The 16,481-nt window shown below is 43.7% G+C and overlaps 1 protein-coding gene across 1 annotated transcript in view; it reads left to right on the top strand.

Annotated features, from left to right (window-relative positions):
- Nucleotides 1–16,481, top strand: part of camk1da (calcium/calmodulin-dependent protein kinase 1Da) — a 33,215-nt gene that overhangs the window by 2,066 nt on the left and 14,668 nt on the right. Inside the window, exons 2-3 of the mRNA XM_037460627.2 lie at nt 12,332–12,463; nt 14,622–14,696. Of these exons, the coding sequence (XP_037316524.2) occupies nt 12,332–12,463; nt 14,622–14,696 (207 nt within the window). The remainder of the gene's footprint in view (nt 1–12,331; nt 12,464–14,621; nt 14,697–16,481) is intronic.

The following is a 16,481-nucleotide window of genomic DNA, read 5'->3' as shown; positions in this document are numbered from 1 at the left end:
TTATATTGTATTAATCTGAAGCCAATATTTGTTTACGCTGCAAGGTGTGTTTGTGTGTGCATATATATACGTATGTGGTTGCATGTACGCGTCTCCACAGTGTCTAATTACCATCCCCACTGGTGTGTGTGTGTGTGTTCAATAATTCAATACCGACAGGGGTGGGTTCTTTGTGTCGGGGTGTGTGAGTCTCAGGTAAGCCCGCAGCATGCTCAGCATGAGGGTCACAGTGAGAACAAGTGCGGGAGACGGATAAAAGAAGTAGAGTGAGGAGAGCGAGCACACTTCAGCGTGCTGTCCCCCAACACAGGGTTTGGATTAGCCTCGTGGTTCAGAATCCGGGTTGAAGAGGTCAGGGACTTTTTTTCCCCCAGTGTGTGCGTGTGCGTGTGAATGAGTGAGATATAGACATAAAGCGAAGTGACGGCCGCGGTGGCGGTGCATTGTGGGACCTTACTGTGCCATCTAGGGCACGCTGCCCTTAATTGCTGCTCCATTTCCTGCTGCTGGCACTGTTCCGTCCACTGTTTTATGGGTCTGCAGAGCGCCCCCCCCTCCCTCTTTATGTCTCCATATCTCTCTCTCTCTCTCTCTCTCTCGCTCTACGTCTGTCACTCTTCATTCACCTCCCTGTGCCTCACTGTGTTCAACCTTCCTCCTTTTGGACAGCGTAGTTGGGACAGGATGCACACTTAAAGAAAAGTCCCCGTTCTTCCATCCATGTTATAAACAGCCTCCTATAAATAGAACAAAAGAGGATTGTTTGCGATGTGACAAAACCAACTTCATCCGTTTGGCCGCCCACTTTTTTGTGTTGTAGAGGTGCTCAGAGAGACTCCCTTCACCCCTCCCTCTGCTCCGTCCTCTCCTCCTCCCCTTCCCTTGCGTCCCTCTCTCGCCCTGGGATCAGGTGGTCGCCGTTCCTCGTCGGGCAGCTCGGTGACGTCATCGCTTGTCCTGTCGGTGGCGACTGCTGACGCAGCTGCAAACATCTTTGTTGTTTGTTACTGGGATGATTGGCTGGGTACGACATCAATCACATTGTTGTTACTCTCTAGGGTTTTGTTGTTGATGATAAGCAAGATGCTGACAAGGTGGTGACATGGTTAGTGTTGTTTATTTTATGCCGACAATCTCCCAACTTACGATGCTATTTCTGTTCCTGAGGGTTTGTTGATGATGATCATTTCAAGTTGTGGATGCTGGGGCCATTAGTTGTGTTATGTAGCAAAATAGGGGGCGGGGGGGGGTTATTATAACCTTTTAATAAAATAATCTTTACTCAAGGTGCACTTACTCGTTTTTCTCATTCAACCATCCCTCTCAATGTTCATCAGCGGATGAAGTTTGCTCCGTTGTCATAGAAACGGTTACGAACCTCATGGTAACAGGTGGTTATCAACACCAACAACTGAGCCATTTCCATGACAACGCTGCAAATAGATTCAAAGACGTCCCATTAACAATGGAAATAACGTCCATCGCTGCTTTGCTCCGCCTGGAGCGATCCATGCTAACGCTGCAAACGCTCTATCAACAATCCAAGCAACACGACATTCACATCCATTCGCACCTCTGGATTGATTTCGGGATAACTTAGCTTTGCCTTCTTTGAGTTACGGCCCAAGTCTGGCACCTCACTGCTACTAAATTTGCACTACAGTCAGGACACACACACCCACACACTAAGCTGAGCATTTAAAAACAGCAGAAGGGCAAAGTCACTTTTTCCTCTTCGTACACGCTGCAAATGGAATCCTTGCTTTCGCCAGCTGTCAGGGCTTTCCTCATCACTAATTGCATGTGAATGTGGGTGTGTGTGCGCGCAGGGGGAGGGGCGGCATCCACCTCTCTGCACAGATTGACACGTGTACCCAGACCTCTGAGTATCAATGATCATAAAGTTTAGTCCATTAGTGGATCAGCGCTCTGTATTAAACCTCCGGGCAAACCGCATCCAGCTTAGAATGTCCCCCCAGCTGGAGGCCTGTTGCCGCGGCGTCGATCTGTCCCACCAGCTGTGTGGCCCCTGGTGTGCTGCCACCCACCCATGTGGGAACACGGTCCCCGTCCTCGGGAAGACTACAAAATGTGGAGGTTCAAAAGGAAAAAGGTCCTGCCCTTTTAGTCTTCTATTTTTTTTTTATTGCATCAGCTGCACATAAAAGAGACATTACACACATCACAAACACACCTTTCTGGTCTGGGGCAACTTCCACTAGCACAAAATAATGTTTCCCTTAGACCGAATCATGACAAGTCTCTGGAAAAACTCAGGCGATGATGGAGATGCTGGGCCGAGACCCCCACAAAATCCATTCCCTTTGTTCCTTGTTTTTTGCGATCTGCAGACTTCAGCCTATTTCTCCTGGCTGAATGATTTGGTTTCAGACCTGACTTGATAAAGGCCACAGCCTGTTGGGGGACAAATGCTGCTTGTCAAGGGGAAGTCAGCGGTTGATGACATGACTATAATTTGGGGATAAAGGGCGAAAGGGTGCTGCTTGGGTCAGTAGACCATTGGCGACAGGGTCAGTTTCAGCTAATTGTCATCCCACAGGCCAAGTCTTTTACTGCTCTGTTCTCGGTATTTACTCAACTCTCCGTTGACATCTTGGCTTTTTTGCAACCAGTCAACAGAAGTGACCATATTTGGACTGTGAAGGAGTGACGTCAAAACGGCAACCTGTCCATCACAGTAGCCCCGCCCTAGCATAGTTTGCTTTATAGTCAGTCTAACTCTAAATGGCCCATAATTTACTAAATGGACATCATATTGGTTTTAAGAAGAATTGAAACTAGAGTTTTAGACCATGAACACCTTTATGATGTTTTCTAAAAGAATAAATCAATAAGGAGGTGGACCAATTTTGAGACATTTGTGAGTAGTTGCTTTTTAGAAATGAATTTGCCAGAGAACCTAAAAATATGTCCTTCAATTATTGTCTCAGTGATGTGGGGTGTATGTGAAGAAGGCCATCAGGTATCAGAGCATTGACAGAATAATAATAATATAATAGTAGCATATTTGGTGGCTAGTTTGCCGGTGTTGGGCCGTCCTAGTCGCCCTGGTAACCACGCTTATTGGGTAAGTGGGGGGAAAAATCAGTCAATAGTGTGGGGGTGGTATGGGGGGTGCGGGGTGGGGGGGCTTAATATGTTGGAGGTCATCTCTCAGTCCGCCTTCCTTTGTTTCAATCAGAAACTGCAATCAAGAACAGCACTGTGATTTCGCCCCAGAATGTGCCTTGGTGCCTCATCATGTCTCTCGTTCTCTTCCTTCACCAATCACCATATTGCATTCTTGTAGCCACATTAGCAGAGCTGGGTCATGCCTCCAGGACCGTTGTACCAGCCAGACACGGGCGTGACACGTGTGAGTCGGACGGCTGCCGTGTGTGAGCATGTCAGGTGGCATTGGCGTGTCTGTGTCTTGTGAGACACAAGTGCATCACATCTGAGGCATTCTGTTGGCTCCAAATGACTAATGATCTCACCGCGTAGATGTGGTGTTGATGTGAACGCGACATAAGCGACTGCCCCAGTCCATGAACTGACAAAAAGCAAGCTCAAGGGAAAATGAAATGCCGAAGGTAGCCTGTTTCACTGTGGATGCTGTTCATCTATTCAAACTATTCTACTCTGCTGTGATTAGGCTTCGGCCAGCATTGCTCCTCATTATGGGCCAACACATGTTTGTTTGGAAATCAGGGTATGGTTCATGATTTTTTGTGTTGTAATTAAATGGCATTTGTTATTTAGTAAAAATCCAAAACATTTACACCGCAAACTCTCAACTAGAGAGCATTGTAACCTTTTCTGGACCCTTATTCTATATCGATCGGACTGCTGGGATTAATCATAGTGTTACAGATGTGAGTGATTGTCGCCGTTAGTGGAGGCAGCTCCGCGGCGGGCCAGCACACACACACTCCGTCTTGTGGACAGGTCATTTCGGGCAGACTGCACGCACACAAACAAACCCACGCATAAACTCACAGAAAAACACACATATACACACTCACATGAATAGAAAGAAGCAGAGAGAGGCTTAAACACACATGGATGAGCTAAGGCACACAGACACAACTAACATGTACACAATCTGACATTTTAACAGAATATATCAAGTACACACAGGTAAACATTTATGTAGATGAAGTCTAAAGTCAAAGAAAAATGCTATTCTAAAATGGCACATTTGACCCTGGTTGGCATTGCACTTCACAGGAGTGACACACACACACTCATCTGTACCTCGGAGGCTTTTTCAATATTGTACTGTAGCAGACCTACTTTCATGGTGTCCCACTACTGTGCTTAGATCAGTGTGTGTGTGGAGGGGGGTCGTCTTGGCCCGGTTGCTCTCACGTTGTCCTTGAGCAGAACGCAATGCTGCACACAAACACTGATTCTCAAGTTTCTAAATGTCTCATGCTCTGTGTGCAGGTGCACAAAAAATGCTTTACTACCTTTGAAGGTGTAGTTAGAGCAACGCTGTCAAGCTATCAGTCATTTGCACGACACAAGCACAGAACAGCACATGTAGGAAAAGCTCCTCAGCAGATGAGTGATTAAGTATTTAATTTGTGTGACGTTAGTGTGACGACATCATCGTGACATAACAGTCGATCCTCCGCATTTTGACTTTTTTACCGCCCGACTTGCCGGGAATCCTCTTGTTGGACTGTTGGGGTAAATCATATCACTAGTACAGGTGATGTACTGGTTAGCTTAAAGAGAATCCATTTATTAGCGACCTCTTTTACAAAGTAAAAAGATTGTATTTTACTGGACTGGACTGCTTCTTAGGCCCTGGCGGCAGTGGATTCCCCTTCTCTCCCTGCGCCGGCTGACTGCAATAGTTTGTTAAATAGTGACACCACAAGTAATCACAAGTCGAATGCACTAATGATCTCAGAGGCTGCTGGGTAGCTTTAATGAAACACTGACTGGCTCTTGACTGACTCATGAAGTCACATCGTTAGATCATCATTCGCTGCTCTCATCCAGCCCCTCCAGGGATGATATCCATCCATCCCCTCACGAGAGGCAAGCCTGCTCATCTGTTGGCGGATGCCATTCACTCTGTCTGTAACCTATAGGCCGGCCGCACCCGGCTGCCGTCTACACACCCCTTTTTGTAATGTATAACTTGTGCTATCGTGACGTCGGCGTTTGATTAAATTAAATGTGTAGTCTGCTGAAGGGAGCGGAGATTAGGCTGATTTAATGGCTGCTTTGCTGTGCCGCAGTCCTCTTAGCACCTGTTCTCTTGTGTATGTGTGCGTGCGTGTCTGTGTGTAACAGAGGTGCATTTGGTTATCTTTACAAGTGCATGCAGAGCTGCAGGGAAAGGGAATGCATTGTACCCCAAGAGGGAAAAGTGTGAGCATGTGTGCGTAACTGTTGTGCAACCTCGATAGGGGCCATTTAACCATTAAACTTTGGAGCAAACATGCCGGTCTTAAAAAAGGAGGAAGATTCACTTGTTGTACCACAACCTGGCTGGAAACAGAGATGCTTGTCTTACCACCGGTTTGCATGGAGCTGTTAGAGTCCTTCAGTAGCCCTGCCGTCCGTGTCCTCGCCGAACAGTCCATGATTGTTTCGCACGGTGACGTCTTATTATAATTCTTTAAACAGATGCTGGTGCTTCAACTTGGCCGAGTTGATGCCCGTCAGCTAATGCGCGCGTGACCTCATCTTCATGAATGAAAAAGATCTGTATCTCATTTTGTACATTTTGTTCCTCCTGATCCGTGGGTATTTAGGGACCATTATTATTTTAAAGGACAAGATGACCGTGTCACTCTACTGAGTCAGAGGAAGTGGACATGTTGACCCACCCCGGGAAGATAATAGGAATAGGAACATAATGAAAAGGCTTTATCTCCGACAAAAAGATATGTTTACTCCTAGCGTGTGATATATATGCAGACGAAATCCTCACGACTCAACATTGAGTAATCAGTGAAAGCCACAGAAGTAGAACCACAGTAGATAAAAAATGACTAGATTATGGGTCAATACATTTGGATGACTTCTCATCACAAATCTATTTTACTTCCTCCTCAAGGCTTCCACACACTCTCATTAGAGCTGAGGACCTCCAGCATGGCCTTCAACATGTTTGGTCGTGTCCTTTTATTTATTTCCGTTTGCAAAAAAAGAGGGGTGAGGAAATGCCACCCTCCTCCCGTCCTCCCTCCCATCCTCCCTCCCCCCTTCCGTACCTCTCTCTCTCTCTCTATGCCTCCATCACTCAGCAGGGTTCTAGTTATTCTGACTGGGAGACTACAGTGCTGTGCTGGCAGTGTGCATGTTGCTATCGCTACAGTCAGCCATGTACCTTTTGCCACATCAAATGCTATTGGCAGACAATCCACCGTCTGTGTGTGTGTGTGTGTGTGTGTGTGTGTGTGTGTATGTGGCTAGGGGAAACTCCAAGGTCACAGGACTAGAGATAAACTGCTTAGTCACTCACTGCTCTGTCGTTAAAACCGTTTTTTTTTTTTGCTGCGTCAGTTTTTTCTCGGCTGTTTTCATTGTAGTTTGGGGCCGTTGTTTTAGCAGTACATTCATATAATATCAATCACACAAAATCTACAGGTCATGGATTCGACGCCTCTCATCTATTCGCACAGCAGCAAGGGCTGTTGGTGTGCAACCCCTTTCCCTTTTTACTACATATTTTTGCCGTTTGTCCACTGCGGTCATGATTCACTCCTTTCATGCTGTCACTATCTCCATTTTCACGTGTGCACATCCTATTTTTGACTTTAAGATTGATTTTTTTCACACGCTCAGCTATACGCAAACACACAGTCATACACATCGTACAAAAAGGGCCGTGAACACCAACACACACACAAGGTTTCTCACTTTCACACACGGGATCACCCAAAGTCCAAGCAGCCCACACACATACACACACAAAGGTTGAAGCTGTTACCATGGCGAATAATGTAAACAGAAGTGTACTGACAGCCACATTAGCTGTTGCTGTGGCAAATCCATACCGCACGGGCTGTGTTTGACTGTGCATGTGTAACCATGTGAATCAAACACACAGATAGGAGGCATCACCCTTCTTTCTGCGCTGTGTGGTCACTTTCCCAAATTATACACAGACACAGAAGCATATTATGCCACTCCTGACTTAATTTCTCTTCTGGACTCGGAGGACTTCAGGTTATCGTCTTGATCACGACTATGGAGCCAAATCCAGGTCAAGAGTTTTGATCATTTGAAATACAAAAATATGACAATGTAATCAAAATGAGTTGACAAAAGAATTTTGGGGTTGAATATAGTTTTGACTCGGTTCTTTTATAATAAAATATTAATTTTCATTCTTCACTAATGTATATTTTTTGTTATTCGCATCTTTCGCTATATTTTGCTTGCAAATTTTATATTTATATTAAGTTTTAAATCTTTTTTTCACTTTCGGATCCTTTTTAGCGAGTGGGGCATAATCTGAGACCCCAAAATAAAAGTACCATCTGTTTAGATGGTACATTTAATAAACACTATTACTAAATAAATAAAAATATATTGAATAATAAAAATGAAATGCAAATGATATTGAGACTGCCAAAGAATGAATTACCTTTTTCAGTGAGACCTTTCAGTGGAGATATCCAGGGTTTTTGTTGAATCTCTATTTTGGACTTTGTGTATCTTGGATGCACACCTGACATCTCAGCATGAAAGCATTGAATCTGTTACGCCATTTTTTATTTTTTAATCATTTGATGGAGGCCCCTGAATGATCTCCTCTAGCATGAATACATTCATGGTTCATCTGTTAATGTTTCATTTTGTGCCACAGAGCTTGGCGTGTGCGTCCCATCTGTCATGGTATTGCTGGTGGCGAGCAGCCCGGACCTCACCCCCCCATACAGACAGTTTGGATTACAGCATCTCAAGCTTTTAGACCAAATTCTGCTTTCGTTTTGTTGATTTTTTTGTTCTTAATTGCACAGATAACTCTACAGGCATTTTCCACTACCGCTCACTTTCATTCTTTCTCTCTCTCGCTTGTCTTCATCTTCTGCTGTCGGAGCCAGATTGAGAATACAGACTATAATTGGCACTTAATTGCTTCCCTGGCAACAGTGCTATTTAAGCCTGAGCACTCTGTAACGAAGGCATAGAGCACACAGTTGCAAAGTAAAGAGGAAGGATGAGACACATGTAAGGAGGCTCCTGTTTTCCTCATTACACCCAAAGGGTTTCTTCTACATATGGAGATGGTAGGTGTGCCGAAGATGCGCGTGGCAGCATGTTTGCTTTATTCTGCTCTGTTGTATTTACGCAGGAGCAATTTTCTTACTCGTTGCCATAGTGATTTAATATCCGTGCTCCACCTGCAGGTCAGAAGCCCCCAACAAGTCCAGAGACATTTTAGAGGGTCAGAAAGGGGGAAAAAATGTGTATTCTCTAAAGTTAAATCTGTCTCCTATAATCTTGAAGGTTATATACAAAATATTCAAAATTATTTAAAATCACAATGTCCTGGAATTAAAGCTCCGTTCTCAGCCAGCGAGGTCTGAATTGGTTCCTCAAAGTAAACCCTGAATTTCTTGTGATTACATGAAAGGACCTTACCAAGACAGTGGAGGATGACGTGTAACCAAAAACGTACTCGTTCAAATTGTTATTTACCATAGAAAGCACGAGGTGCAGTTGGGCAATTGAGTCATTATAAAACTAAAACAACACAAAGAACTCAACAATCTTGTCTTTGACATTCAGACAATGACACACAACTCAGGCCGATAAGTTTGTATTCAAAGCACATGAAAATAAAAGTGCATTTGTGTGTGTGTGTGTGTGTGTGTGTGTGTGGTGGTCTGCTCAGTGATGACGGTATTTTGGCTTGCTCTGTCGTTATCAAGCATTGTCTGTGTGTGTGTGTGTGTGTGTGCATGTGTGTGTGTGCAGGTAAGAGCACATTTTGAGGCAACCACTAATTATTGAATGGGCAGGAGCTGACTTCACTGCTGACACACATCTGAATGTGTGTGTGAGTCATAAGCAAAAGCTGTAACATTGTAACATTGTAGCTTAAAAATAATAATTTCCCTTCTGTGAAGAAAACTTGTGGAAACATCAGGACATCGCTAAGAAGCTGATCAAAGTGACGCATATGTAGGGGCAATGTCCTTCAAGCGCTGAATAAGAGGGTTTTAAAGGGCCTCAGGTTGCGTTGTGGAGGGAGGGTGTTTATGTGGTCAACTAGCGAGGGATGTGTCAACTTTTTGCACTTAATACAACTAGCGTGCTCCATTAATGCCATCAATGCCATTCCACAGTCCCAGTGAACCTGATCACTTTGTGAGCCAACAGAAAGACATTAATGGACTTTCTGGAATTGTCTGGGTTACCCGCCGCCTCAATGACTTTTGTTTAACAACCCTGTTTAAGTAGGGTTTGCCACAAGAGGAGTGGAATCATGGCAGCGAGAGCAAAACCATTTAACACCACCATCGGGTTCCCTTTTCTATCAAACAGACCTTTGCGTTTCTTCAATAAATACCATTCTGCAGAGAGAAGGCAGTTTGAGAAAAATTCTGCAATCTGATTACTGTGTGTGTGTGTGTGTGTGTGTGTGTGTGTGTGTGTGTGTGTGTGTGTGTGTGTGTGTGTGTGTGTGTGAGAGAGAGAGACAGACTGTTCCCCTGTTGAACATGCACTTGGATGTGAAACAACACATACACACTGTTGCTACAAACGCATTTCTCAGTGCAGGTTCAAAGAGGGGGAAATGTAATCATTGTTGCCGCGGGTTACGGCAAGCCCCACACAAACACACAGACACATACACACACACACACACACACACACACACACACACACACACACACACACACTGGCAGATGTTATACAAGCTACTGTTCTCCAAGCAAATGAGCCCCATAGGTTCTTCAGCGTGTGTGTCCCTGTGTTTGGTTGTGTGTGTACAACCAAATATGCACACTCTTTTAGTCTTTTCCTCTCTCAATTCTGACCTTTTACCTGATTTCAGTATAGCTCAGCTTCACATTTCATTCACTCCTTCCCAATTTTTCAGTCTGAATTAACCGTTTGTCTTTGCGTTTGTGCATCTATGCAAATAACATACAAATCTCTGGGTTAATACTCATGTAATGATCATATTTCTAATCATAGTCAGTGCCTATCATGCTCAAATGTAACCTATTGTTATTATGGCTCTAAAAGCCAGATGGACTTAAAGTCATTCTCTTTTTAGCTTGGTTTTTGGTCTGCACCAACTACGGAGGAAAGTACCTGTCTGTTTAGCCACTAAATGATCCACTATCATCTCCAGGTAATCACTACCTTTGTCTGCGTAGTAGTCTTGAGCAGGTAGAATAGGATGTGCTTTTTTATTTTTGTATAGTCCTATGGCTGAAACAACTGCCTGCTGCGGCACAAAAAGAGGTGATATTCATGTCGTGAATTTTGAGACACAGTCATAAAGTTGCCTGTGTTTCATAAACCAAAAACAATATGTTGAGGGTTGTGGAAGGCTCCTTAGAGGGGTTGTAAAGAGCACTTGTGTCCTTTTCAACTTCACATATGAACCAATCATTTCAATCATTTAGCAATGGAAACTAGCGGCTTTGAAACAGTTGCTCTGATTCATTGTGGATTGTTACTGAATTATTCTTCACCGTTTAATTAATTACTGACAAAGACCCTGCAGCAGGTTGCATCTAAAACAACTAACATTCAGTACAGCAGCTGTGAAAACGTCAATCCAATGTGCGTCACCACTGGTGGCAGATGGAGTTAAAGCCAACTAGTGGTCTCCTGGGCCACGGCCTTGCCGACAAGCGGCAACAAAGCGTGAACTGTGACGGCCCGCTGGCGTTTATCGGGGGCAAGTTGCCACGGTGACGGATGGGCGGCTCTTCAAATGTGCTTCTTCTGTGACGTGCCGGAGGGCACACGCCGATGTGATCGAGACCTCGTTCACAGCGGCCGCTTTCACCAAGAATGAGTGTTAAAACATACTTACAGCACAAACGCACACCATTGAAATGCACACAAATGTAACACCGGGTGAAGGGAAACATGGGCATGGAGAGGGAGGGTGAAGGTGTGATGAAGTCCGGTGGTCGACTGTACGAAATTCCTTTGAGATTGACAAAGTGCATCTGAAGCTGATGGGATTATCATAATTCTATGCTCACACTAACCGGCTACATTGTTTGCTTTCATAAGATCTCTTGACTGAGTTATGCTGTTAAGTATTAAATGGCTCTGGAAACGGCTGTAAAAAGTTGATCTTTTTTAAAGCTTTTTTGAAGGTGTGTCAAGAGGGACAAGCGCATGTAATTGGGAGAGCTCTGTGGGTTGGGGCCCCTGAATTATAGGGAGCAGGACAGTGGACGGTGACGAGAAGGAGCTGGTGATGGTGAAACCAAACACATATTTGACGCTTAACCCTTTGTAGCTTCATGTCACCTGCTCTCACTAAAAAGGACTAGTGGCCTTTAGATTTGAATTGCAAACATATTGTATTTTTATGTCAAATGTTTCCCTCAAGAGTTGGTGCAGAGCAAAAAGACAAGCAAATATTGGACTTTCATTAGCCGTATGGGCACAAACGACACCCCGAAATAATGCTATTGTACATGTGACGAGCCTTAGAGATCAGGACAGAGAGACGTTTGTGTTCCATAAACACGGCGAAGCCGAGGGCAGATTGTCTCAGGAGTCAACGTGGGCCGATTACCTCTCAATAGGCTCATCTTCATTCGTCGCCCTGCTTCTCACACACCCACACATACAAACATACACACACCGTCATACAAGAACCAAGAGACATTTTGCCTGATATTGTCGCAGTGATTGAGCAGCATCCATTTTTATGATGAGAAAAATCGTTATTAGAAATAATTAGAAATCATTTTTCCACCATAGCAATGAATGAGTGAAAAGAATTGCTAATCCATTTCCTTCACCGTGGCGGTGTAATTTTCTGCATGTGAAGATCAGATACCTCTACCTGCTGTCAGTGATATCTCAAAGAAAAAAAACTAATTAATTAATTTTTCCTTTGCATTTTCTTCCCTCATTTGTTGGCTAGATTTAATCTGGCAAGAGCAAATGTCACCGAAAATGAGGTTGAAGATATGCAAACAATAAAAGGTTTAAAGTTACTGACCCGTGACTCGTTTGTTCAGCTCGACCTCTAACACATCGAGTCTGTTGTGTCTTTTGTGTCGATTATGTATCGTCCAAACCTATTCCATGGGAAAACCACCCAGGACACCAGCATAAATGATGTGCCTCTGTTTGAATGTGTCCCCAGAGGAGCATTCTCCGAGGTAGTCTTGGCGCAGGAGAAGCTGACCGGCCGGATGTTTGCGGTGAAGTGCATTCCCAAGAAGGCCCTGAAGGGGAAGGAGAGCAGCATCGAGAACGAGATCGCGGTGCTGAGGAGGTGAGCGCCGTCAGGCAAAAAAGCACGCACACGCAAAGCCTCCTGAGCACTGGTTACCGGGGCAACTGTGCAGCCCCTTTCTTTCCTCCACGCATCACTACCCCTCCGCCTCCGGGTCACGATTCGTAGCCCATGTACCGCACATGCTCACACCACGACTGAAGCGCCTGTCTGCCTGAGCACCAAACGGCCGCACCACGTCCAGCAGAGGAACTTGAACGCCGTCTTTGAAGTTTCAGTCAGTTGGGAGAAAAAACATTTGGCATCACAGGCACGGACACACATTAAAAAGGATTATATTTACATGTTCATGCTTCAACGCATCAGGGATAGTGTAGTGTATAATAACCGGCGTGACAGCCACTAACAAGCAAGGGAGGCAAAGCGTATCCGTCCGTTGAGGAATAAATAAATAAAAAAGACTCATCTCCCTTTCACGCACGCGCATGTGACCACATGATTACACAGAAATGTCAAGCTGCCGGGCCTCTGTGCGCTGTGACTATTCTGATGTGTTATTCTATTACATATAATAAATGTGTTCATTCAGCCGCACTATGTAACATTAGAGAAAATGAAAATTGCCTCCAGTAATAAAGGAGAGAGATGTGGACGTTCGTTGAGACAAATGAGTGTCATTACTGCACAAGTGATCCCGCTGGCCGCCCCCATCGGCCCGTTAGCACCGTGAGACGCAGCCTCAGCTCTGGGATAGAAAGACGACGACTTTACACATATCAGGGTTTCTTTTTGTTTTCTTCAAATGGACCAAATCAAGATAGTACACCCATGCAAAACAGAATAGCAGCTAATATTTATTTCATATTTATGAAGCAAAATTTAAAGAGTGTTGACACTTGAATGACTGAAAGCTCAACACCTTCCTTCTCTGTGTTTTTACATTGTATTTTGTGCAAACAACTAATCAACTCATAGTATCAGCTGACCTCTGAGCTACATTAGAAACAAATAAAGAAGCACAAAGCAGCGCCTCACATGACATCTGTGCAGAAGGACACACGCAGGACAAATCCATGAATGAGAAAAACTGACAGTAGCAACCAGTCATGTACAAGAGGGTTCTTCACAAAGCACCCTGGCTCTCTTCTGCCATTACACTCTCTTCATTATCTCAGGCACACAAACACACATCCTCCCGTTGCAGCCTGCTCGCCTGTGTCTGTGTGGATGAGTCACGTCTCAATAGCACAGATCATCGGCAGCCTGCCGTCACAAAGGTCGCACGCTCCATAATAATTGTTAGATGCTCACCTGCTGTGCATTCCTGTGTGTGGGTGTGAGTGTGGGTGTGAGACAGAGAGAGAGAGAGAGAGTGAGATGTAGACCAGGGGGAATTACCTTTGTTCACAATGCAAAAGATGATTAACCCACACACAAAATCAATTGTGTTTCTACAAGGCATGAGGTGTTAGGATAACGAATGTACACCTATACACACACACACACACACACACACACAGACACACACATAGAAGGGTGGAAACACCCTCTTCAAAGAGCCGTAACCATGGAGAAACCAGCAGAGAAATGACAGAATAGAGCAGAAAGGTGAGGAGAGGATGAAAATGGTTTTGTGGTACAATGGCCCTCTGTGATCGGAAGGTTGTCGTTTTTAGTGGGATGACATTTTAGTGCAAATGTTCATCCTCGGCTTCGGCATTGGTAGAATTGCAAAAACATTGCAATCCACCGTACACACTGTTGACAATTTAATGACTAATTCTCTAGAATGTTCAACTGAATACTAACAAAGTCCACATACTATGCAGCGTAATCATTTGTGGTTTTTAAAACCGGTGACGAACTACTTCAGATGCCAACTAGCCTCCAGAAAGAACAGTCTTGCCTCAAGGTCCCTTTAGTAGCTGATCTGGAGCTTTAATTTATACTCATATGACATGATCTTCATCGGTGGGTAATGTTTTGGAAAAATGAATAACATGGAAATCTTTATTTCCATGGCAACTGGGGTAATATAGCCGCAGATGAAGGTAACAATAATCTGAACAAAAATTCCAGAAAAGCTCCTGGATACTGACGGTATCTGGAGGTAAAAACCCCATTAGAGCTTATTGTGCGACATAATACGTGCTGCAGCTTTGAAATGTGACACTGAGGGTCTGTCTTTGCTTTGCAGGATCAAGCACGAGAACATTGTGGCACTGGAGGACATCCATGAGAGTCCTGACCACCTCTACCTGATCATGCAGCTGTGAGTGTACATGATTTTTGATTGTTTTTTTTTTTTTTTGCTCTCCTACTTGAGCTTTTGTGAGCGTTGCTGATGAGGAAACAGGCCCCGAAATTATCCACGTGAAGATCATTCAATCAGATCCACGCGGAAAGTCAGTGGATTAAGGATACGCATATAAAAATAAATCCAAATAAAACACTTTATGCATGCTGATGTAATATAATGAAATGTATGAATAAATGTAAAATTTATTTTAAAAATATATTTTTTTATTGTAAACCTGGGAAATCTACATGACCAATATCTGTAGAATACAGAAATCTTAATCTTACAGAAATCCTTAAATAATTTGATATGTTTTCTGGGTTTATTCATAAAACACTACACAGAGATTCATATTTCATTATTATATTTCATACACACACACACACATACACAATACACGTTTATGTACACACGCATACATAAACTCTTCACTTCAATGACAGCTCTACTGAGACGACAACATCTCAGACACAGACACACACAAACAGACCACCCGTCCCCCCACACACATACACTCATAAACACACGACAACATCTCCGCCTTGATGGTCAGCCCGGTGTGTGTGTGGTTCACCCATGGGTGCCCTACGAACCCTCCTCTGCAAGGTTACTGCTTACATAAGAGGAGAAGTTGGTCGGGCTGTTTGGCTCTATTACTGGAAACATTTTGATCGAGTTTGTGTGTGATTACTTAAGTGAATTTACAATTCCAACCCGCCGTTTACGTATTTTCTTGTTGCCCTACCACACAAGTATCCTTCTGCATTAGCGCCGGTTAAATACAGTAAGCTAAGAGTTTTGATTCACAGAAGAACATTTTGAGTAAATACTGATTTTTTTTTCCATTCACTTATTAATTTTCTTTGAGATTGAACTGGTTTATTTGATTGTGTGTGCTCTAGTTCCTGGGTCAATGCATCAGCTGTGTGTTATAATCAATAACAGTTAAACTTGGGTTTATCTTGCAGAATTTAGCCTGGGTGAGAATTTAGATATTCTTTAGAGCTGGAAGATGGACCGGTAAGATTCAAATGTACCAAAGCTTTGCGTTATATCTTTGAAAAAAAAGACACTAGCCAGAGGCTACGAAGGCTTACGGTTAATCACAAATTTAATAGTAACATTTGCGGAGGAAAACTGGCAGATATGTTGATGTTGAGAGCCAGAGTGTCAGAGACCGAGACCTAACGCAGCTTTAAGAGGTTGTTCTGCTGTAGCTGGGAGCTAGAATCATTCTAAGTAATAGATTAATGTGATATGGCTGCGATATAAGTTACTGGGAAATAGTTATGTCAAGACCTCCTCTGATGACATTTCATTGTATTTATGTTCAGCAGCAGTGACATTTTAAATCCAGGCTAAAGGATCTAGTCTGAAGAAAGCTGCGGTGCTTTTTCTGCAACTGTTGGGTTTACGGGAGTACAAACATTATTTCTCAAAATTATACAAAACTACATTGTTACATTAGGTTAAGTTAGCGACCAGTATTGCGAACAGTATTGCCTAACAATTTGACATGGCCAAATTTAATTGCAAAAGGAGTAACAAACAGTATATCACCCGCCTACTCCGGACTAGGAAAGATTCTCACCGTACAGCCAGGCGGCTCTTTCTGCCGAATCAAGAAAGTGTCTTAAGATGTGTCTTAAATTTTGCATTCTCACTACTGACCAACAGGGGGCGACACCTCTAGTTGCAAAAATATATTAGATTTAATGGAAAATGATTCTACCAGGTTCATAAATTAACTATAAATTG

This window comes from Pungitius pungitius, chromosome 2, assembly GCF_949316345.1.
Source record: "Pungitius pungitius chromosome 2, fPunPun2.1, whole genome shotgun sequence".
Classification (NCBI taxonomy): Eukaryota; Metazoa; Chordata; class Actinopteri; order Perciformes; family Gasterosteidae; genus Pungitius; species Pungitius pungitius.
Note: the sequence above shows the minus strand (reverse complement) of the source record. Positions and strands in the feature narration are given on the sequence as shown.